We start from the raw sequence: 23,628 nt of genomic DNA on the forward strand, positions 1-23,628 counted from the left end.
TTCAAACACCGTATTCTCACTCTGCTTTAAAATTAGAGCGAAAAAATTTCACGCCGCAAAACCACTCGCTTTTTCGCTCCATTTCCTGTTTCGGCATGACCAAAATCACTACTCCAATTTGACTTTAAAAATCATGAAAATGTGTGAACAGATCTTTAAAAAAAAAGACAGCGCCCCAATACAATTCAAATTCTTTTCTTTGAATTGTAAAAAATACGAGCGCAATAATAGCCGGCTGAGAAGATGAGGGCAGCTATTAATCACCTAATTTCCACAGAACTTACGCTCAGGTTTTTCGCCTAATAGCTACAAAAATTTTGTTAGCCTAATCGAGTTTTCGCATAATATCCCATCCCCCGCTGTAAAAATCACTCCAATAAAAGTGATTACAAAAAACGCTTCTAATACTCCTCTTCAAGTGGTTAAAGGACAGCGACCCAATACAATTCAAATTCTTTGATTTGTAAAAAAAAAACAAGAGAAGACCAACAATAACCCCAGATATCGCTTTGTGGCTATTAAAAAAGAAGATATCAAGAACATTTAATTGTCTTTGAATCATTTACAATTTATTGTGAAACTTATTAGCAGGAAAAATTTTAAAGAGAACAAATTCTAGGACAATATAGTTCATTTTTCGCTATGTTGTTAAAATATTCAACACTCACATGCTTTGAGCATGTTTTCATTACCAGCTTCATCGTAAGCTATCATGACATCTTGTAAACATCTAAGAAATTTGATCAAATCAGACTTACAATGTATATAACTTTGGTGACGACGTAATATTTGAACAGTACCAGAAGCACCATACTTAACTTCTGTCATATTACCAAAAGGAACGCGTGATCAAATTTGGTCAATCTATTTATAGAAACCAACTTACAGAAAACAGGAGAACACTTGTGCCAACATTAACATCAAAGTAACCACAATGAAAGTTCATAACTTCGGAGCTCAAACTACAACTCAACTCGAAAACAGTCATTTTATATTACTTCGCAGTTTGTATTCAAATATGTTTTCAATTCCATTGAAAAACTTTCAACACACGTTGGATGGATAATTTTTTGGCATAATAAAATAACTTAGTTGTGGTGACGCAAGCATAATTATTGAATATAATATTGCATCAAATACGTTTCGCTAAATCTAAGCTAATTGTTTATACTACTTGAAGCAGTTCTAATTGTACATCTAACAAGTCTATTAAGGAACGTTATTATGTTATATATTTTGGTTCAAGTTTGGTAGTAATGAAGAGTTTTGTAAGCTAAGTGAGTTTTAGTTAACAGTTTTTCTAGTCGATAGAGCAGCTCTTTTCAATCTCAGATTGTCGTAAGAGCATATTTCTAATAGCAGTTAAATGCTATAACTCTTTCTCTTCGACATTGTTTGTTTCCTGCTCATCTTTAATCACCAGTCCACTAAGTCTGGGCAAATATTCGGAGAGCAGTAATTTAGGAGGTTGAAAAGTATCCTGATTGTTCTGGACGTAAGTCTTCCGCCCAGATCCGCTACTATTGCTAGTATTCCCCCCTTCAGTGGAACTGTTTACAGCCTTCATTTCTCCATTAGCCACTACACAGTGGTAAAAACAAATAAACAAAAAGTTGTTCAGTTGTTAACAGAATTTGGAAAATAGGAGAGGTTCTTACCGCTATAGGATGATAGATGCATGTACTTGCAGACCGAATGAAACAGAAGTCGCTCATACCTGAAAACAAAACAAAAAACTCCAATACTCTGAAATTACAAAGAATCTGAACAGTTCTAACTGGCAATATTAAAACATAACCACCTAACGTCAGACAATTGCTCTCGAAAGACTAGTTTGAGCTGAATCCATTGAAGTCTGCTTCAGTCGCGGGGAAATCAATAATGGGGGCTTCAAAAGACTTCATTAGAGGTTATTATATATCACTATTGAAATGGGTGAAAAAACGAAAAATGAAAAAGTGAAAATGTTATAAAAATTTGGACGCACTTTTTGTTTACTTGACCTTCAGTAGTAAACTGCCATCAACTGAGTTCAGCTGCTTTTGAATGAGACAGAAACCTGGATCACGCAAAAAGTCAAGGGCCTAGAAGCGGTCTATTGCTCCAATCGTTCCAAAGCAATTGATCAACAGTACTCTGCTTTCTATGAAAATGTTTTAGTTCGGTTCGATTTCGAACACATTTGTTTTTGCTTCAGAGGAGAGAACCAGCTTCGGAGAGCCAAAAGCTTAATTATATCCAGCATATTACAGGAAAATAGCCCTCATTTACCTCCATTGAGAAAGAAACAGGTAACGAAATGAAGAAAAATGTCTCTATTGGAAAAAATGAGGGTCTAAAATTGCTTTTTAAAAAAATAATTCAGTTAGACAATATATTCAGTTATTGCCAGTTAGACAAAAAATAATTCAGGAAGCAGCACCCTCTATAACTTTAAATCTATAATTCAGTGCACTCAGAACCTTAGCGTTTGCATCGCAAGACAAGTTATAGTGCATATGACATTTTTTGACGTAAGTCATATCTGATCCAAAATCTTAAGACCAGCTTCAGAGGGCCCAAAGCTTCAATTATAGCCAGCTCATTGCAGGGAAATAGCCCTTATTTACCTCCAATGTGAAAGAAACAGGTAACGAAATGAAGAAAAAGGTCAAGCGGCAGTCTGTTACTCAAAAAACGAGGGTCCAAAATTAAAACGAGGGTCCAAAATTGCTTTAAAATTTTTAGTTGACAAAAAATAATTCAGGAAGCAGCAACCTCTAACTTTAAATCTATAATTCAGTGCACTCAGAACCTTAGCGTTTGCATCGCAAAATTAGTTAGAGTGCAGATGTCATTTTTTGACGTAAGTCATATATGATCCAAAATCTTAAGACCAGTTTCAGAGGGCCAAAAGTTTCAATTATAGCCAGCATATTGCAGGAAAATGGCCCGTATTTACCTCCATTGAGAAAGAAACTGGTAACGAAAAGAAGAAAGGTCAAGCGGCAGTCTGTTACGCAAAAAACGAGGGTCCAAAATTGCTTTATAATTTTTAGTTGACAAAAAATAATTCAGGAAGCAGCAAACTCTACCTTAAAATCTATAATTCAGTGCACTCAAAACCTTAGCGTTTGCATCGCAAAATTAGTTATAGTGCAGATGTCATTTTTTGACGTAAGTCATACATGATCCAAAATCTTAAGACCAGTTTCAGAGGGCCAAAAGCTTCAATTATAGCCAGCATATTGCAGGAAAATGGCCCTTATTTAGCTCCATTGAGAAAGAAACAGGTAACGAAATGAAGAAACGTCAAGCGGCAGTCTGTTACGCAAAAAACGAGGGTCCAAAATTGCTTTATAATTTTTAGTTGAAAAAATAATTCAGGAAGCAGCAACCTCTACCTTTAAATCTATAATTCAGTGCACTCAGAAACTTAGCGCTTGCATCGCAAAATTAGTTATAGTGCAGATATCATTTCTTGACGTAAGTCATATATGATCCAAAATTTTAGCATTTGCATCGAAATTAGTTATAGTGCAGATGCCATTTTTTGACGTAAGTCATATGTGATCCAAAATCTGAAGACATTGCTGAGGTATCAAACTCCTTGGAAAAAGTCGCCCTTTCACGCTTTTGAAAGGTGCTCAAAACTTTACAAAAAAATGGGTGACGGTAAAAAATTGATCAACAAAGAAGATCAATGGCATCCGCAATTCTAAACTTAAACCGACTAAAGTCGGAAAAATTGCTCTCGAATGACAGGCAGCGCAATTTAATTCAGGGGTTGTAGTCTAGATAAATTTTTCTTTATGGGTGCAAAAACATCAGCCGAAGGCAGGATTCGAACCCAGAGCTGAGTCCGATTCCGTCACGTCGACTGAGGTAATTACCCACTCAGCTAAAAGGGCCAACTCTCTAACAATCGGTTTTGTTCGAACAACAAACTTTATCACTCTCACTTTTAGCAGGGTAGAAAAATGACTTGAGGCATAAAATTCAATTGCTAAGGTATCGAACTCATCGGAAAAAATAGCTGTTTCAAGCTTTAGAAGTGTGATGACACCTTTACAATAAAATTGGAAAACGGCAAAACATCAACGATGGCATCAGCAATTCTAAATATAAACCGACTTAAGTTGCTTAAGGTATTACCCACTCGGCTATTAGGGCCATGTTTTCAAATCTCTCAAAATCGGTTTTGTTTGAACAACAAACTTTATTTCGGGAGTGAGAGCAATTGAAATCACTCTAAAATTAAGTGAGTGAAAAAGTCAATTGAGAAGTCAAGATTATTCAAGAAGAAAAGCGCAAAACGGCCAAGCAAAAATTTGCACAAAAGACAATAATTGCTTCTCATTCGAAAGCAATTAAAAATTACTTCAGTCAAGCTCGAAAAATCTATATTTGGAAAATGTCCGGTTATGAAAAACAAAACACCGGACTTATTACACGCAAAAACAGAGATCGGGGAAAACGAAGATAGGCTACTTACGCTGACTTCATGCACTTTATCATGACTGAGTCTGGGAAAGCAGAGAACCAATCCACCAGTTCCTGCTCCATCGCCTTCAGTGCCTCCTAAACAGTACAAGCTTTATTCTCTGTAATACAATAACTCAACCGTTCTAATGAAAAGAACAATTGCTCTGCCCCAAATCTCCTAAAATTCTCCTCCACATCATGAAACTATCTTAAAAATTTCGAGAGCCGCACATTTAGAGACTTAATCCCATTTCCTTAGAAGTGAAGTCAGCCTGGCAAAATTGCTTTAAAAGACCAACAGGGCTAAAAGCAATTGCTACAAACTTCGTTAGAGGGCACTTAACAACAATCAAGCAAAGCTTTTCCAATGGTCTTACATATCCAAAAAAGTTTCCGAAACAGTTAACGTCTTCGTTCGAGTTATATTCAAGCTTATTCCATAATTATGTCTATTTTAAGCCTTCAAATAAAACTTAAAAGTTACTAGATAATACTATAATTGATATGACAATCAGTAATTACAAATTGTGTAAAGAACTCCAACTAAGGGACTTACATGATGCTTGTATGGCATGTTGAGCTGTGATCGGGCCGACTTGCCAATCCTACGGTACCGGAATTCAGGGTTCAACTCCGGATCCGAAGCTGCAGCATTTCAACTCGTTAACTTTCACTCAGCATACATTTTTATAAAATGTCAATGAATGTGAACAAGAACCTGTTGTGTCTGTAGTGACGTCAGTGCACCAATCGTATGTCTCTTCGACATCCTCCAACATCTTCTGCTGCACTGCATGTTGCAACTTCTCATTCCAATCCTGAAATATAAAAACACATTTGTTAGCAAATGTCGTTTCATCATCAAACACAAAGACCAGTTTAGTTTGTAGCAGAACGAATTCAAGCACAGAGAAGCCGGGAAATTCAAGACTTGGATACCAAAAATTAGTGACTAGCCATTAAACTTTTAGAGAGGTAATACAGGTGTTGATGGTCAAACCCCCACCCAATTAAAACTTAGGATGGATGCCTGACTTTCACAAACATTCATTCAAAGCAGGTAACAGTGTTCAAAGCCCCAGAATTCCAACAGACAGGAATTAAGAATTAGTTTTCACTTTATCATTAGAGTCTGTGGCACCTGAAGTAATGATGTGTTTGTGACTACTGAGGTGAATGCGGAGGAAGTTGAGTCCACGAAAGAGTAGATGTCCAAAGGCTTTCCCTCTGCTCCATTTTCATTGTCTTCAGAAATCTCGGGTAAACATGACAGCTGACCTGTCAAGCAAATAGACGAGGTTATCTTTATAAAAAAATAAGCTCAAGCATGCACGCTTTTTCTACAAGATCATCTAGATCGAGTTTCTCGTTAAATCAAGCGTCCATTCTATGCAGTCACGTATATCGCGTTCCTTTTTAAAACCATTTAAATTTATTAAAATTTTAAGGCGATTCATCAATATGCTTAATCAAATCAAGTTCTGAACACTACCAATTGCCTAATCTAACAATACGCAAACAAAATAGGCTATAGCAAAAACTATTGCACAACCATATTCATAAAGACCTTCATTTGATACCAACTTAAACTGCCACTATTTCATTTTTTTTATCAGTGATTCCAAGTCACCAATTGTTGATCTCAAAATAATATTGAAACTTTTTATAAAGAATCAAAAACTACAAACATATTCGGTAGATAACTAATAATTATCGACCATTGATGTCCATAACCCCGATTGGGATTGAATGAACGGAAAGAAAAGAGTGCGAACTATTTCTATGTCATTTCGTAGTTAGACGTACTCCTGTTTCCAAAGGAGAGGATATATGGGCTAGTATCATTAACATCAAGCATTAGAGATGGTAACTAAGACTTATAAGTTTCACGTAGCCCGCATCAAAAATTGAGCTTCACTACAGGTTTATCCGGTTTCTCATTTTTGATTTTTGATCTCGCTTTTCGATAGTGACTCTGTTAAATCTGTGATGTTTTACTAAGTAAATGCTATTTAAAAGCACTTTTAGCAGAGATAGAGAGTGAATCTAGCCTAGAGAAGTTAAAAAGATTTCATGCAAAATGTTGAACAAACGGTGAACTAAGTTAAAGCAAAACAACTTTCTGTTCGACGAAGTAAAAACAGTGCAGTGCACGTCCTAACCTACAACATTTCTCGTTGACTAACGATCACTATCATAAAACTACACCTAGAATGGAGAATGAGTGGATTGGGAAAACCATTAAAAATCTGTTCACAAAAAATTGAAAAAACAGTAACAATCAAGGTCAAAAAGCCACTAGCGAGAAGTCACTCGAAAAGCCACTCGAAAAGTCCAAACGGCATAAAAAAATTTGCATAAACAGGAAAAAAATGCATAAAAAAGACCAACATGTTTACAATAATTGCTTGAAACTTAGTTCGAGAGCCAAAACCGGTCAAAAAAAGAAAAAATTGCCCCCAAGTGAACAAAAAACCACTATCGAGAAAACGATTTTATGTTCAAACACCGTTTTCGCATTTCAACTTAAAAATTGAAAGAAAAAATTTCCAGCCCCAAAATCACTCGATTTTTTGCTTCATTTTCTGCTTCGACGTGACCAAAATCACCGCTCAAATTTGACTTCAAAAATCATTAGAAGTGTGAACAAATTTTTAAAAAGACAGCGCAACAATAAAATTCAAAGTATTTGAATGGTGAAAAAACTTTGAAATGAAAAACAGAGAGCGCTCCAATACAACTTAAATTCATTCGACTATAAAAAAAATAGGCCTGCTATAGTAGCCCGCTGAGATGATCGCCATAACCCAAATTTTGACTTAAAATAGCATGGATATAATCAAGCTGGTTGAATATAATCAGATCGCTCCCCATCATCTCTTTCTGTTCTCCCAAATTTCTGCTATCATGTCCAAACTTTCTCGCTTTCAGTGTCAACCTAGGGAAAAAAACTCAGATATGCTCGGCTCTTTCTTTCCTTGTCTATGTGCTGGAGCACCTTTAGGGATCTTAGAATCAAGTCTGGCCCCGTCCCTGTTAGTGCTCTTAGCCTTACAATTGTGTCTGGGTCCTAATTGTGTCTGGAAGAACAACAGAACGAGTTGAAGTGCTCCTATATATTGAGGGATTAAGTAAGTTTGATGGCGCCTGCTTGGAAGAGAGTGCAGCCAAGGGTTCGTTGTTTAGACTAGAAATAATGTCAGAATTTACTTTTGCTGCAGCATGACTTTTGCCCTGGTATCCTCAAGGCATTGCTGGACTTTCAGGACAAAAATATAGACCAAACCGATGAGTAAGCAATTTTGCACTCAAACCATGGAACCAAATTCACTGACAATTCCAAAGTTGTTCAGCAGTAACTTCATCCATCTGCGGTATAGGACAGACTTCAATGATGATTACTTACTGCTCTTATCATATTGCAAGTTTCCAAGCTTTTATAAAGAATATCTTCTGTAGGAGCCAACCACATCATGATCGGCCCAACAAAATGGCAGCTTAAATAGCAAACTCGTAAAGGAGAAACTCAAGAGGACAACTAAAGAAATACTCTTCAAAATTTTCTTCAATCCTATAAAATTTTCCCTTAGTTCATTTCACCTTAATTCTTTCTTAGCGAGTCCTCAATTTTTCGAAGTAGTATTCATTTCCCTTTTACGGTAATGGCCCATCCCTTTGGTAGGACCTAAGTAATCCATACCTCAGTTATTTAGTCTAACAGATCTTCGAGGGGCCAAATGCAGGTTCACTCTGATTATTTATCAGTCAGAAGGTCACTGTTAGACTACCACTTTAGAGCTTGTGCTCGCCGGGCCCTCATTATGGATGGAGGTCGGTTTTCGGGCTTGAGAGCCTCCAGTCCTACCACGCTTAGCTTGGTTTATTGTATATGACCAATCAGGTACTTTAGTACAGTGGTTTTGTAGACTTTTCATGACATTGTAAGTCTTTGAGGAGAGCGGGCAACAAACACGTACAGTCACGTAGAGAGCGGGCAACTAATCCGAAGATCCATACAGTCACAATTTCTTGATTTTGATCCGCACTGTCAGTTTCTCTTGTTTCCATATCATTAGGAACAACATCCACCAGTGAAGACCTCTTATGGTTGACCGTTTTTATTTAAAAGTGCTAACAATCGGGGCTGCGCTACCCTCATCTAGGATTGTGCACAGTGGGCGGACATTTTTCCTCTCCACCATCCTACTGTTTTACACCCGATGGATATTGATATGGTGGCTTTTTCGGTGAAGTCACAATTTCTTGATTTTGATCCGTAGAGTTACAAGTCGGATCGTGATCATTGGTCACATGAGGCTGCAATTGTTTGCTGCAAACATGCGGCAGCAGTTTCCGGCTATGAACTCTATTGTGAGTTCCCTACCCCTAACCTAACCCACATTCTGAGTCAACTTTGTCAGGATACGCCAGTTTCCTGGGCGATTCCACCCACCCATAAACATCTACCACTCTTAATAGTTTCAGGCCAGTTTCAAAGCCCTTACCCAATCTTTGGTGTAAATCTTTCTTTGCTTGCAGTCTGATGTTTGTTCATGGTCATTCAGTCTCTTTCTACTGATCCACAGATTTACCCGTCGGATAGCCAGTTGATTTCATAAGTTCTTTATCGGGACTTTTTTCTCGGGGTATATCACTTAAACCTCTGATTTGGTAGAGAGCTTTAGTATGATTCGTCTAACTTTATTGAGCACAGCGTTTAGCATATCAATGTCTACTTTTCGTGTGATTAAAGTCTCTAAGCCGCCGAGAACCACAAATTTGATGAACACTTTACAATCACCAACTTTGTTCATCTTCAGTACACCACTTGTCAGCGCCGGTCTAAGCCTACATAGGGCTACTTTTGCTTTGACACAGTTTGCTGACACTGCTTTGGAGGGATCACATTCTGTTGCGATCACACTACCGAGTTATTTGAAGTGTGTGCCTGATTTCATTTCTTTGCCAACCAACTCTATGCTCATTTGTCTATCAGATATAGCAAGTACTTCGGTCTTCGGGAATGATATCTCCATCTCTGCCGAGTCAATTGCTCCATTCAGTTTGTTGATATTTTCATTTTTTGGCTTTTTTTGCCATGAAGACCAGATCTGAATAAGCAATATGATCGGAGCTGGTGCTTTGTAGTGCAAAAATTAGCGGGCAAAAATTAGCGTGAAAGGGTTTGGTCCCAGTACGCAGCCTTGAGGTACGCCCCATTCAATTTCAAAGCTGTTTTTGCCGTCAACCTACCTTCTTGCACCTTCAAGTATGTCCCATATGAGACGGTTGATGGGGTTTGATATGCCATAATCAGTGAAGACTTTTGTCAGAGCTGCTCTATCTGCAGACCCGAAAGCTTTGACCAGATAAAAAAAGATCATCATCAGTTCTTCTTTCTTCTCTCGCGCACTCTGAATTATGTTTCTGAGTAGCCAGATAGCAATCAAGGTGCTGTTTTTTCTGAACCCAAATTGCCATTTGTCAATATCTTTGTTGGTTTTAGTATCCGATCTTTTAGAGTTTTGCAGAGCAATTTCCTTTCAACTTTTAGCATTCAAAGCTATCTTTAGCTATTAGGGTCCAGCGTTTCACCCTTGTTGAACAAGTTTACCACATAGCCGATTTTCTATCTTTGTGGTATTTGTCCATTTTCCCAGAGTGCTGTGAAGAAAAGTTTTAAGACGGGACTGGACTGTTATGTTTCTACCGACTTTAACAGGTCAGGTGTGATTCCTATCTTCCCTGGAGCTTTTCCACTTTTCTTATCCCTTATGCCACACTTTACTTCAGTAAGACTCGCTGTTGCCCACTCATTGCTGTTTTCCTCCGCATTTCAGCTCTTGCCTACAAAGGGATCCAGTGTGAGTCGAGAATAGTGCTTTTTGAAGTCAACTGGTTTAGGCATATTTGTTGCCTTTTTATCTCTATTGAAACATATTATCTGATAACAGCAGTGCCTCTTTCGGTGCTTTACAAGCGCATCTTTCATCTGGATCGCCTTGGAAAGTTTTCAGCTTTTTGTTAATCTCCCGTGATTTACATTCCGAGGTCATTCTCTTGACCTCATTGTTCAGCTGTGACTTTCTTTCTTTAAGGCCGTCTGATCTAGCAGCAAGATACTGCTTGTGCAGCAACTTTCGTTCTAGTATGTTTTCTCTTTCTTCCGATGATAGGAAGTTTGCCCAGCAGTTTCCTTTATTGGACCCTTTACTGTTGGACGTCACTTCTAATTTCAAAGTCCCCGACGGTATCATATAACATTTTCGTGACATTTGGAACTGTTTTTAAGCTACCGAATTTTCTTTGAGCCGTTCTAAGAGTTTCGGGTTGTTTGTGATTAATGCACACTTATGCCACACTTTGCTTCTGGTATCTTCCCCCCTTTTTGATTTCTTGATGCTACTTTTCATGTTGCCCCTTGCAATGATTTTAGACATTGCGTAATCACTGTTGGCACTATGACTCCATGAACATCTCACTTCTTGTATCCTGTAGCTTCTGTTACGAGGTGTTAGGCAGTATTCTTTAAGCAAGTTTTTTGTTCGTGGGTGAAGCAAACTGCACTTTTTGCTCAGTTTCTTAGTAAAGAAGCTGCTCTCAACTCTGAGGTTTTGATCTGATAGGAATTCAGCTAGCAGTTCCCATTCCTGCCGATCTCCTTTCCGGGGAGGTGAATCCCGATCAGTCTTGGCAGTAACTCGCACAAGTCTACCTATGCATGCATTCAGATCGCTGAGAGCCATCAAAGAGAATTTGCCCTTTACTTTGTATAATGACAGACTCTGCCTCCTCTAAATTTTCAGTAGGGGCGTAAGTGGAGACCACTTTCATGTATGTCTCATTCGTCTGGACCAAAATTACAACAACCCTTAGGATATAACCACTCTGAGTTCTTGTGTGTTCACAAGGAAGCCGACGCCTGCAATAGTGCGTTCTGCGTTTACGCATACTCCTGAGATTAGTGGAGTATAATCAATCATGCTGCCAGAGGTTTTCCTTCTGAGGTGGGTTTCCTGTAGTGCACAGAAGAATTCGTCTTCTTTTCAAATCATCAACCAGTATTCTGAAGGTAATTTTAGAACACAAGCTTCGGCAGTTCCATGAGCAGATCTCTAAATTTTTGCCACGCGTTTTGACTTTCCCATAGTCTTCCTTCAATGACAACTGGTCAAGGTTCTCGTGTCATTGCTTTTGATCACTTCTTTGTGAGTGGTGTCCAAAGCTTGAGTTATTTGATCCAAATTTTCTCTTCGATTTACTTGCACTTCGACTTCAGATTAATCAAGGACTTTGCCGCTCAGTTAGACTAAAGTTCATCCAGGATGGCCCACGAGGAGGTTAAGGCGACAATAGACACTTACGTCATTCTACTCCATCTCCCTTTTACGCTAACCATTTGCACACTCTATACGATCAGAGTGCCATATCTTTCTGCAACGAAGACTTCGTCTCCTTTTCAAATCATCAACCAGTATTCTGGAGGTGATATATCATCAACCAGCATATATAATTAATATTAATATATATATATATATATATATATATATATAAAACCTATATTTATATATATCTATAGAAAAAACTAAATATATATACATCTATATTTATATATATATATATATATATAAATATTATATATAATATATATATATATATATATATATATATATATATAGTTTTCAATTTTTATAAAAGAGCGTTCTCTATATCGTGCTCCGAAACATGTAGACAGCAGGTGTATATCAAGTGCGTGGTCTTTGAACGAAAATCGATCATCACCCCATTTTTATCTGCAAGCATTGTATTTAACTATTCCAAGGTAGTCCCTCAATAACAGGATGACAGTCCTCGGCACATAGGAGTCAGACAACCCCAAAGCCCCTAAAATTAGCAAAACCAATTATCAGCAGAAGGTAATCCTGGTGAAAATATTTAGCGAAGTCTTTTACTAGAAGCCTGTGAGCTTTAATGTCACAAAAAGAAACAAGTTGAGCTTCAAGAAAGCGGATACCCTCAACATCATACTAAAATATAGAAGTTAATTTGCTTTCATGAGGAATGAAAATTGCATATATAGTGGTAGTAGTTGATGCTTCAGGGTCTTCCCAGGGGTTCTTCAATACACCTTTGTTTTCGTGTCAAACTACCATTCGATTTTCGCTAGAGCGTTGCACAGTCCACATTTACATAAGAATCTTCACGTTCATTTTTTGTTGAGGTCGTACGTAAAGTCATGTAAAACAGCTTGGATCTCGGCCGAAACTTTTCGTCAGTCTTCTTGAAGACGATTTTTGGACCAATTCTGTTCACCCCTTCCCCATGTTTTTTATGAACCCCAGTTACAAATGTTGTGTTGTTATATAGAACGTTACTATGTTTTAAAAAATACACGTCCGCTTGGGGGTCATAAAACAAATATTCTCTTTAAGCTTATGGTGTCCATGAAGTAGCTCTTTTTTGAAGCTTTTCAAATGTGCTGCATGTTTGCGAGCCATACATGAGAACAGTATGATAGTATGGTTACGAGGCTGCTTTCAAAAAACGGTGACTGCAGTTACCGCTCCAGTTAGCAATCTTGGAAGCAACCGAAAACCTAGATCCTGCTGACAATCAACCTCTTAGTTTAGTTTTTTAGTGCGGCTTTTCGTTCACTTTTGAGGAGGCGAGGTTTATATTTTCATGTATTTAGTGTTATAAGAATTCGATAGCACCAGTTATCGCTTCCTTCCACGTTCTTTTTAACAGTCTACCGTCTTTATCCCATCAATTTCAAGACGACTGGTGAAACAAAACAATCAGAGAGAAGAGTTACTGAGGGACAAGGCTCTGTCAATCTTGAAGCACAGCTTCTTTTGATTTAGAAAGCCTTCAACTAGATTTCCTCCATTTTCAAATAGCTGTAGTTTTTCAACTAGTTTATATGGGGGCCTTTGACAAAGGCTTTTGCCCAAGTAGAGGACCAACAACTGTTATATCTCAATCATCAATTCTGACTTATTGTTTCAACATTTTTTTAAAAAATGTGTTAATGTTTCTGCGGGGCTGGCTTTTTCAGTTAAAATTTCACTTTCTGTTTATGCATAGAGAAAAACAAAAAACACTATTCTTTAGCCCTTAGCATCTAGTTATGATTCATTAAAAATGAAGCATTTGAAAAAGGGGAACTCGAAGGAATTCGGACGGAAAAATTGAAAAGTGAAGCACCACGGAATGAAAATTGCATATACAGTGGTAGTAGTTGATGCTTCAGGGTCTTCCCAGGGGTTCTTCGAGACACATTTATTTTCGTGTCAAACTACTATTCGATTTTCGCTAGAGCGTTGCACAGTCCACATTTACATAAGAATCTTCACGTTCATTTTTTGTTGAGGTCGTACGTGAAATCATGTAAAACAGCTTGGTTCTCGGCCGAAACTTTTCGTCAGTCTTTTTGAAGACGATTTTTGGACCAATTCTGTTCACCCCTCCCTCATGTTTTTTATGAACCCCAGTTACAAATTATGTGTTGTTATATAGAACGTTACTATGTTTTAAAAAATGCACGTCCACTTGAGGGTCATAAAACAAATATTCTCTTTAAGCTTATGGTGTCCATGAAGTAGCTCTTTTTTGAAGCTTTTCAAATGTGCTGCATGTTTGCGAGCCATACATGAGAACAGTATGATAGTATGGTTACGAGGCTGCTTTCAAAAAACGGTGACTGCAGTTACCGCTCCAGTTAGCAATCTTGGAAGCAACCGAAAACCTAGATCCCGCTGACAATCAACCTCTTAGTTTAGTTTTTTAGTGCGGCTTTTCGTTCACTTTTGAGGAGGCGAGGTTTCTATTTTCATGTATTTAGTGTTATAAGAATTCGATAGCACCAGTTATCGCTTCCTTCCACGTTCTTTTTAACAGTCTACCGTCTTTATCCCATCAATTTCAAGACGACTGGTGAAACAAAACAATCAGAGAGAAGAGTTACTGAGGGACAAGGCTCTGTCAATCTTGAAGCACAGCTTCTTTTGATTTAGAAAGCCTTCAATCAACATCAACTAGATTTCCTCCAATTTCAAATAGCTGTAGTTTTTCAACTAGTTTATATGGGGGCCTTTGACAAAGGCTTTTGCCCAAGTAGAGGACCAACAATTGTTATATCTCAATCATCAATTCTGACTTATTGTTTCAACATTTTAAAAAATGTGTTAATGTTTCTGCGGGGCTGGCTTTTTCAGTTAAAAATTCACTTTCTGTTTATGCGTAGAGAAAAACAAAAAACACTATTCTTTAGCACTTAGCATCTAGTTATGATTCATTAAAAATGAAGCATTTGAAAAAGGGGAAATCGAAGGAATTCGGACGGAAAAATTGAAATGTAAAGCAGCACTGGTTGGAGGTGGCCACAAGTCGTGTTGAAATATAGAACAAACAAATGTAGCGGACCAACAACTGTTATATCTCAATCATCGATTGTGCCTTATTGTTTCAACATTTTTTTTTTGAAAATGGGGTAATATTTCTCCGTGGCTGGCTTTTTCTTCAGTTAAATTTTCACTTCCTGTTTATGCAACGTAGAGAAAAACAAAAAACACTAATTTTTAGCACTCAGCATCTAATTATGAAACATTTGCCAAAGGGGAACTCGAAGGAATTCGGACGGAAAAATTGAAAAGTGAAGCACCACTGGCTGGAGGGGGTCACAAATGGTGTTGAAATATAAGAACAAACGGGAAAATGGCAATATACTTTATTAAGTTAGATGAACTTTAACAAAAGTATTTCTTTACAGTTTTCAACCTTAAAAAATTCTCACTATTTGACAATAATTTACTTTATTTTTTTCAAAGTTTTGTCTAAAAACCTTCTTAAAACTCTTTTTATCCGTCTCTCTGACTTTTGCTGGCCAAGACCTTTTCTACAAACTATTCTTTCTGGGCACCGGAAAGCTTTTCTGAGAAAAACAAATTTCAGGCAATGTAGAGCTCTCAAAACTGCAAAGATCAATTTCGAAAATGTAAAAAAAAGCAAAAAACGTATTCAAAATCAAATTTGTGACTCATAATTCTTGCTGGTAACACATCTGCGAGACCAGAAAAAAAATGTTAGCCGATTAGGCTCATAAAACACCAAAAAATGCAAAACATATTTAAAAAAATCCAAATGTTCATTTCAAATATAATCCCAATTTTGCAGTTACCAATACAGTTGCCTCAAGAAGCTCATATCTAGTTTTCCGGAAAGAAAAGGTTCAAGATCTAAATAAACGGTATTGAACCTTAATAACCCTAAACAAAATTTAAGTTTTCTCTGCTGTCAGCACTTGTTATGTTTGTGTGAGTGATCACTTGTGTGAGTGTATGCATGTTTCAGCGTGTAATGTGTGTTCAATGTATATGATAGATCGCGAGAGGTAAGGAGAGAGGGTTTGTTGAGTCAAGGTTAGAGACAGTCAGAAATCAAAATTATTTTAAAATTATATGGCTATAAATTGCTCTTTTAAAATGTTCTATAAATGAAGGATGTTTTTAAAGGTCGGTGATCAATCGTGCCTGCAAGATTTTTAAAAAAATAATTGACCCCTTTTGCTCTAATGCCCTTAGAAGTCCATATCCAGTTTTCCAGGAAAAAAAAACAATGAAGTCTTAAATGAACATAAACAAACCTTATTTTGGTGTTGGTTTTAGTATTTGTGTGTTAATTTGTGGTAGCGTAACTGGGCGTGTGGTTGTATGACAATATATTGGTGGATGTATGACAATTATATGCTTGTTTGTGAAGTGTGTGATATTGGTGTAGGGGAGCGAGAGAGAAAAATTGTGAGGTAGAATGCAAAAAGTGTCGAAATGAGAAAAATAGAAAATAAATTATCTGCTACAAACTGCGGCTTAAATTAAGTCCAAAATCAAACTTGTGGGTTTTTAAATCTCGTTGATGACGCATCTCTAGGAGATTTTGAAAAGAAGTTGAGAAATTCAAGAAGTTACCTTTCAAAGATTAGTGTCAAAATTACAATAACCAAAACGCTTTCCTCAAAACGTCGATCTAAATCAGCACCGAAAAACCTTTAGTATTAGCCAACAGCCAAAAAACAAAGAATTTTTCAGGTGTTGATATTTGTAATTACGTTGGCTTTTTTAGTAATGGGTGGTGTTTGTTTGCTAGGTTTTTCTGTGTCCGTGTCTTTCAAATTGTACTACACTTATTTTTCTCGAATGTGTTGAAGAATTTTCCTTTTTATCTCCGAGAAAGGCAGCCTATTTTTTGGTTCAAAAAGTATATATAAACTTCTCCATATAAGCTGCTTTCGGATAATCCTAACGAGAAACAAAGAAATTGAAATTGGCAGGTGATCTAAAAACTATTTCATGTTTACCCAAAAGCTTCTCTGAAGTTTTGATGTTGATAGCACAGCATGTGGACTACTGGTGCGGACCACATCTAGCGTTTGATTTGATATGCTCTACGAGTTTGAATCCATCAGTTCATCCGGGATTTTTGACTCATAATTACCATATGATTCTATTGGTAAAATACAAGAATTTTGTTTGGTGTTGATTTTTGTAATTATCCTGGCTTTTTTTGTGTAATGTGTGCTGTGTTATTGTTTGGTTTTTCTGTCTGTGTCTTTCAAATTCTACTACACTTATTTTTCTTGAATGTGTTGAAAAGTTTTCCTTTTTATCTCCAAAAAAGAAAGCCTATTTTTTCGGTTCAAAAAGTAAATATAAACTTTTCCATATAAATTGCTTTCGGATAATCCGAACGAGAAAAAGTTGAAATTGGCAGGTGATCTAAAAACTATTGAAGTTTTCTAATCTGTGAAGTTTTTGATGTTTATAGCACAGGATGTGGATTACTGGTGCGGACCACATCTAGCGTTTGATTTGATATGCACTACGAGTTTGAATCCATCAGTTTCTCCCATCAGTTTCTCCGGGATTTTTGACTCATAATTACCATTTGATTCTATTGGTAAAAATCAGAAATTTTGTTTGGTGTTGATTTTTGTAATTTTGTTGGCTTTTTTGTGTGTGCTGTGTTTTTGTTTGATTTTTCTGTGTCTGTGTCCTTCAAATTGTCCTACAATTATTTTTCTTGAATGTGTTGAAAAGTTTTCCTTTTTATCTCCAAAAAAGAAAGCCTATTTTTTCGGTTCAAAAAGTAAATATAAACCTCTCCATATAAATTGCTTTCGGATAATCCGAACGAGAAAAAGTTGAAATTGGCAGGTGGTCTAAAAACTATTTCATGTTTACCCAAAAGCTTCTGTGAAGTTTTTGATGTTTATAGCACAGGATGTGGATTACTGGTGCGGACCACATCTAGCGTTTGATTTGATATGCTCTACGAGTTTGAATCCATCAGTTTCTCCCATCAGTTTCTCCGGGATTTCTGACTCATAATTACCATTTGATTCTATTGGTAAAAATCAGAAATTTTGTTTGGTGTTGATTTTTGTAATTTTGTTGGCTTTTTTGTGTGTGCTGTGTTTTTGTTTGATTTTTCTGTGTCTGTGTCTTTCAAATTGTACTACACTTATTTTTCTTGAATGTGTTGAAAAGTTTTCCTTTTTATCTCCAAAAAAGAAAGCCTATTTTTTCGGTTCAAAAAGTAAATATAAACTTCTCCATATAAATTGCTTTCGGATAATCCGAACGAGAAAAAGTTGAAATTGGCAGGTGATCTAAAAACTATTTCATGTTTACCCAAAAGCTTTTGATGTTTATAGCACAGGATGTGGATTACTGGTGCGGACCACATCTAGCGTTTGATTTGATATGCTCTACGAGTTTGAATCCATCAGTTTCTCCCATCAGTTTCTCCGGGATTTCTGACTCATAATTACCATTTGATTCTATTGGTAAAAATCAGAAATTTTGTTTGGTGTTGATTTTTGTAATTTTGTTGGCTTTTTTGTGTGTGCTGTGTTTTTGTTTGATTTTTCTGTGTCTGTGTCTTTCAAATTGTACTACACTTATTTTTCTTGAATGTGTTGAAAAGTTTTCCTTTTTATCTCCAAAAAAGAAAGCCTATTTTTTCGGTTCAAAAAGTAAATATAAGTTTCTCCATATAAGTTGCTTTCGGATAACCCTAACGGTTTGTCTGACAGAATTTAAACGTTGCTATTGCAACCTTATAAGGTATATTGGAACATTCTGTGCTACGCACAGACTCGCACGAGCCGTCTTGTTAAAAGTTTAGAAAAAGTAGCTGACATGTTTTTGTATCTCTTGTCTTCAGCCATATTGATTTTCAATGAGATTATCTTTGAGTTTATCACATTGAAAATAATTCTTTCCAAAATCTTTGAGAAGCAACACAAGAGACTTACCGGCCTATATAGCAGTTTATATCGGCTTTGCTTCCCTTTTTAAATACTGGCGTGATTTGACTTGTTTCCAGAGTGCCGAAAAAATTCTTTTATACAGGAGCGTTTGGAACAATAACAGCAGCTATTTGTTCAACCTCTTGACTCAATTTCTGTGGATAATGTTTCCTAGGCTATCAGGGACTGTTGATTTGTTCAGGTCTAGTTTTTCTGAGAGCTCTCAATTTTCTAGGTGTGATATTCTTATAAAGTTTGCTCTGCTTTTTGAAAACAGTGGCTTCTCGCTGTATTTATTGGCTTGCTTATTTCCAAATTTGATTGTTGTGGGCCACAGAGGGCTTTTGGATACTCGGTGTATTTTTGTATATCATTAGAACACCTGCTTGTAAAAATTCTGTTCTCGAAAAAATGTAGGTCAATGTGCAACTTTTTCTTAACCTGATTTTCCAGTTTCTTTCTTTTGAGGAGTCCGCTAAGGTTCAGAGTTTCCCCACATTTCTATTTGTTGCTCAGCTGTTTGATCACGTGCGAAACTTCCCTAATTACCAGAGGAGGCAGTCCAGCTTGATTTTACTGTACTTTTGAAAGTTGGTTGCTGATATGGTGTCTAATCCATGTGTACCATTGCCTGACTAACAAATCAAAATTACAAACAATAAGGTTTGCAATGATGTTCCTCAAGGATTATATTTAGTTTTTCTCCAGTCAGCTCCTTTGAAAGCAAATTTGGGGCACATGTTTAAATTTTCAAATAAACCGAGAATTACAAAAGTTGAAACTAGCAGGAGATCTACAAACTATTTCTTGTTTACCTGAAAGCTCCTGTGAAGTTTATGATATTGATATCACTGGATGTGGATTACTTGTGCGGACCACACCTAGCGTTTGATTTGATATGCTCGACGAATTTGAATCTGTCATTTTATCCAAGATCTCTGACTCATAATTACCATTTGATTCTATTGCTTCCCAATTTTTACTTGCGAAACTGATGTCGCCAACAATCAGAGTGGATTGGAAATTCTTCTCGAATTGCCAAGTTGCATAGTTCAGTCAGTAGCATTCAGAGGTTTTCAGTCGTCGATCAACAGAAACTTCCGTGGGGGGTTATATACATGCGCACACTGCAAGAACTGAGGTCTCGTTAATTATGTTTTATTGCACTTTGAGCCGTGAGTCAGTTTTAGACTGACTTTCAAAAAGAATGCCTTTTTTGATAGTTACAAAAACAACGCCTTTCTCTGATTTGCGTGCGCTTAACTGTCTATCTTTTCTGTTGATTTCATAGTTTGGCAGAAAGAGTGCACTATCCGATACTTCAGCTGTCAGCCAGGTTTTGATGATATCAAAATCATAAAATGCTGAGCAGTTTGTTATTTTCAGTCGAAGTTCTCGTTTCAGAATAATACGAGCGTTGTATGATGAAATTGTTAGTTTTCGAAGTTAGCTAGATCGCCATTCAATTCCACCACCCATTTGTTTGTCAGCATGTTTGGTTTCAACGACCGGTTTTGTACTCTAACATTTCAATTTGTTTTATGTGCCCGCATACAAAAGTGCAAGATACAAAAATTTTAGGAAAATTTTGTTAATTTCTAATAACTGAAGAGATTTCGTATTTTGAGTAGGCAGATATAAAATTTAGAGCGAGAGGAGAAGTCATTTTGAGAATTGTAGGAAAATTTTGTTAATTTCTAATAACTGAAGAGATTTCGTATTTTGAGTAGGCAGATATAAAATTTAGAGCGAGAGGAGAAGTCATTTTGAGAATTGTAGGAAAAATTTGTTAATTTCTAATAACTGAAGAGATTTCGTATTTTGAGTAGGCAGATATAAAATTTAGAGCGAGAGGAGAAGTCATTTTGAGAATTGTAGGAAAATTTTGTTAATTTCTAATAACTGAAGAGATTTCGTATTTTGAGTAGGCAGATATAAAATTTAGAGCGAGAGGAGAAGTCATTTTGAGAGCGAAATAAGTAACGTGTATCAGAAAACAATCACGCGATTGAACAAAAAATGCTGATAGGTTGAAAAATGACGCCACGAACGGAATTCAGTCGAAACTGCATGAACGAATGGCTAAAAGCAGAACGAAAGGCTTCGAAGTTAGCGTGACTTCATCGTCTTAACAGACATCTTGACGAAATAAAAACACAGCAGGGCAAGTCCTGAACTACATTTCAAAGAAAACTCGCTGGCACAAACTGCTTTATGCCAACAAACTTTCTAATTGGTATCTAGAAACTCCTTCGAGCAATGGGCGTCATTTCAGTTCCCAAAAAAAAGCAATAAGAAACAATGGGCGAAAAATTGTCCGAAAATCCAAAAATAGAAGAAAAACCTCAAAACTAGTAAAAGAAAAAAACTCGCATTAACCAATAAATTAGTTAAAAACAAAAAAACACGTAAACAAAAATTGCACTCTCCTACAGAAAATTTGTTCACATCTCAATTTCACAAGTTTCAATTCCTGCTTCAAATTGACTTTGAAATTGAATAAAAAGACACTTCGCCAATTCAGTTATGGTTACGTATAACACTAAAAAAGCATAATTGCAAGGGCAATCAATTGTTCAAATTCTCTGACCAGATTGCAAGTGAAAATGCGTGCCTCTGAATGGCCGTACTGAAAAAAATATCTACAAACCTTTGATCCGACCAGCTCGTCGACTATTTTTCAAACTTGACGACTTCAGATGGGTTTCCGCAATAGGCTGAGTACCGCTCTTTTTATTTCGTTTAAGCCATCCCCGCAAATTGCGTCTAGTGGCCTTTTGTCTTTCCAACTCACTTTGGAGGCTAAGATTATAATTGAGAGACTCGTTTGAGGAATAGCTGGATATCGATGACACCCTAAAAGAAGTACCCGATACTTTTCTCATACAACTCAATGTGAGAAATTAAATACATAGCTGATTAATTCTCGTTGATTAGTCTATAGCTGATTTATCTATCGCTAAATTACTTACTCGATGATTTCAGCTGGCTCAGACTGCATTAATTTAGCTCGTTCACGGACACCCATTTTGAATGAGCTTAGCTAGATATTCAAACTAACCTAAAATCAGAAAATTATGTGAGCGGGTGCTTATTTCCGACCCCAAGAGCATAGGCCATAAGTTTTCTAACAATTTTTAATTCAATCGCCTCTGTAATTACATTCATACCACTAAGAGACTATATCTTGACTCTAGAAAGAAAAACTTCATCAGTCAATCTTTTTCGAAACAGGTAAATTTTTATTTGATTAAATTTTACCGTTTAAACCAGTTATAATAGTAGTAGTAGTAGTAGCGAAGTCTTTAGGGATATATCATGGGTTTTCACCCTTTATGTCATTGGTGAGTAAGTTTGGAATGTTGGTTACAGTTCGTGCATTGGCAGAGTATCCTCCAGGTACATAGATTGGCTTCGTTGAACTTTTCGAAGAATTTCCAAAATTGCTGAGTTATTCGTGCTTTTCTGTTTTCTTTCGTTGTTAAGTCGATATGTTTACTCAGAATGTTGTGCAGTGTTCCGTTTCGTGTCCAGAAGTTATCGTCGGTCCTTTTGAGTCTGGTTTTGGGAATGTTGAAGCTGGAGTTGGAGCCTTGTCTGGTTCGTTCGTTGGTATTACGTGATATGTAGTCTGATGTTTTTATGTCATACTTCTGGTCAGTGATGGCGCAGAACAGTAGGAGACTGTGGAGTTCGAAGTACACTGAGAGTGGCTGTAAGTTGAGTTCTTTGAGTCTTTCTTTATAGGGAATTGTGTTGCTTAGAATCCACTGTGTTGCACTTTTCTGTATTCTTTCGATGTTTGACAAGTCTGTTTTGGTGGGGTACCAGACCTCACATGCGTACGATATGACGGGTACCGCGTATCCTGTGTATGCGTTTAGTTTGGCTTTAGTCGTTGACTTGAAAGAAATGTTACAAAAAGATTTCAGAGATTTAGTTTGACGCAGATTACAGTTTTCTTTCCAGGCTAGGTCGTTCGAGATTAGGACACCAAGGTCTTTCTGAACTTTAGCAGGTTTGAGAGCGACTTCGTTCATTTTGACCACTGATTGTTTTTTGAAGTGTATCAGACTACATTTGTCATCATGGAGATTCATTTTGAATGCGACACACCAGTTATGTAAACTTATTAGGTCACTTTCTAGGAGTTCATGAGATGTGCTTATCAGTTTGTGGGTCATCGGCATATCCGAAGCATTCACTTTCATTTTCAACAGTGGGGAGGTCATTTATGTAGATTAAAAAGAGTAGAGGACCCAGTAGGGACCCTTGTGGGACCCCGCTAGTGACATCCCGGAATTCAGATCTTGAGTTGTTTATTTTCACGCATTGATTTCTATTGTCTAAATACTTGGCAATTTGTGTTAGGGCTGTTCCACCTGTTCCCATTTTGTGGATTTTCAAAAGCAGGACATCGTGAGGAACCTTGTCGAAGGATTTTTGGAAGTCTAAGTAGAAAACCGTTAGTTCTTCAATTGCCGACGAATCGTTGAGCAGGTATACTTTATCGAGGAAGCATATAAATTGTATAATGGCTGAGCGACCGTCTCTATATACAAATTGAGAGTCGTGAAGTTTTTGCCTTACTACTGGTTGTAACCAGTCAAAGATGACTTTTTCTAGAACTTTCGACGGGCAACAGAGGCAGTTAATGGGTCTATATTTGGTTACGTTGCTTTTATCACCGTCTTTGTAGATTGGAGTCGTTTCGCTTTCTTTCCAGTATTGTGGGTATACACCTTTGTTGAAGCAGGTTTGAAAGATGACAGTTAATTATTTAGCCAGTGTGGGTGCAAGTTGTTTTATGGTCTCGTTTCCTATTCGATCCGGTCCTTTCGCTTTTTTTGATTTAA

At 36.9% G+C, this 23,628-nt stretch overlaps 1 protein-coding gene across 1 annotated transcript; it reads right to left on the reverse strand.

Moving 5' to 3' along the window:
• Positions 1–531: 531 nt before the first annotated feature.
• LOC142352183 (uncharacterized) lies at positions 532–21,856 on the reverse strand. The gene is made up of 8 exons (XM_075404594.1): positions 21,745–21,856; positions 21,423–21,628; positions 5,606–5,742; positions 5,183–5,282; positions 5,021–5,109; positions 4,475–4,560; positions 1,659–1,717; positions 532–1,581 (listed from the first exon to the last, which is right to left on the reverse strand). The coding sequence occupies exons 1-8, from the start codon at positions 21,798–21,800 to the stop codon at positions 1,370–1,372; spliced, it is 945 nt and encodes a 314-aa protein (XP_075260709.1). The 5' UTR covers positions 21,801–21,856; the 3' UTR covers positions 532–1,369.
• Positions 21,857–23,628: the final 1,772 nt, after the last annotated feature.

The sequence above is a fragment of the Convolutriloba macropyga genome, chromosome 13 (genome assembly GCF_964194025.1).
Source record: "Convolutriloba macropyga chromosome 13, txConMacr16.3, whole genome shotgun sequence".
Taxonomy (NCBI): Eukaryota; Metazoa; Xenacoelomorpha; order Acoela; family Convolutidae; genus Convolutriloba; species Convolutriloba macropyga.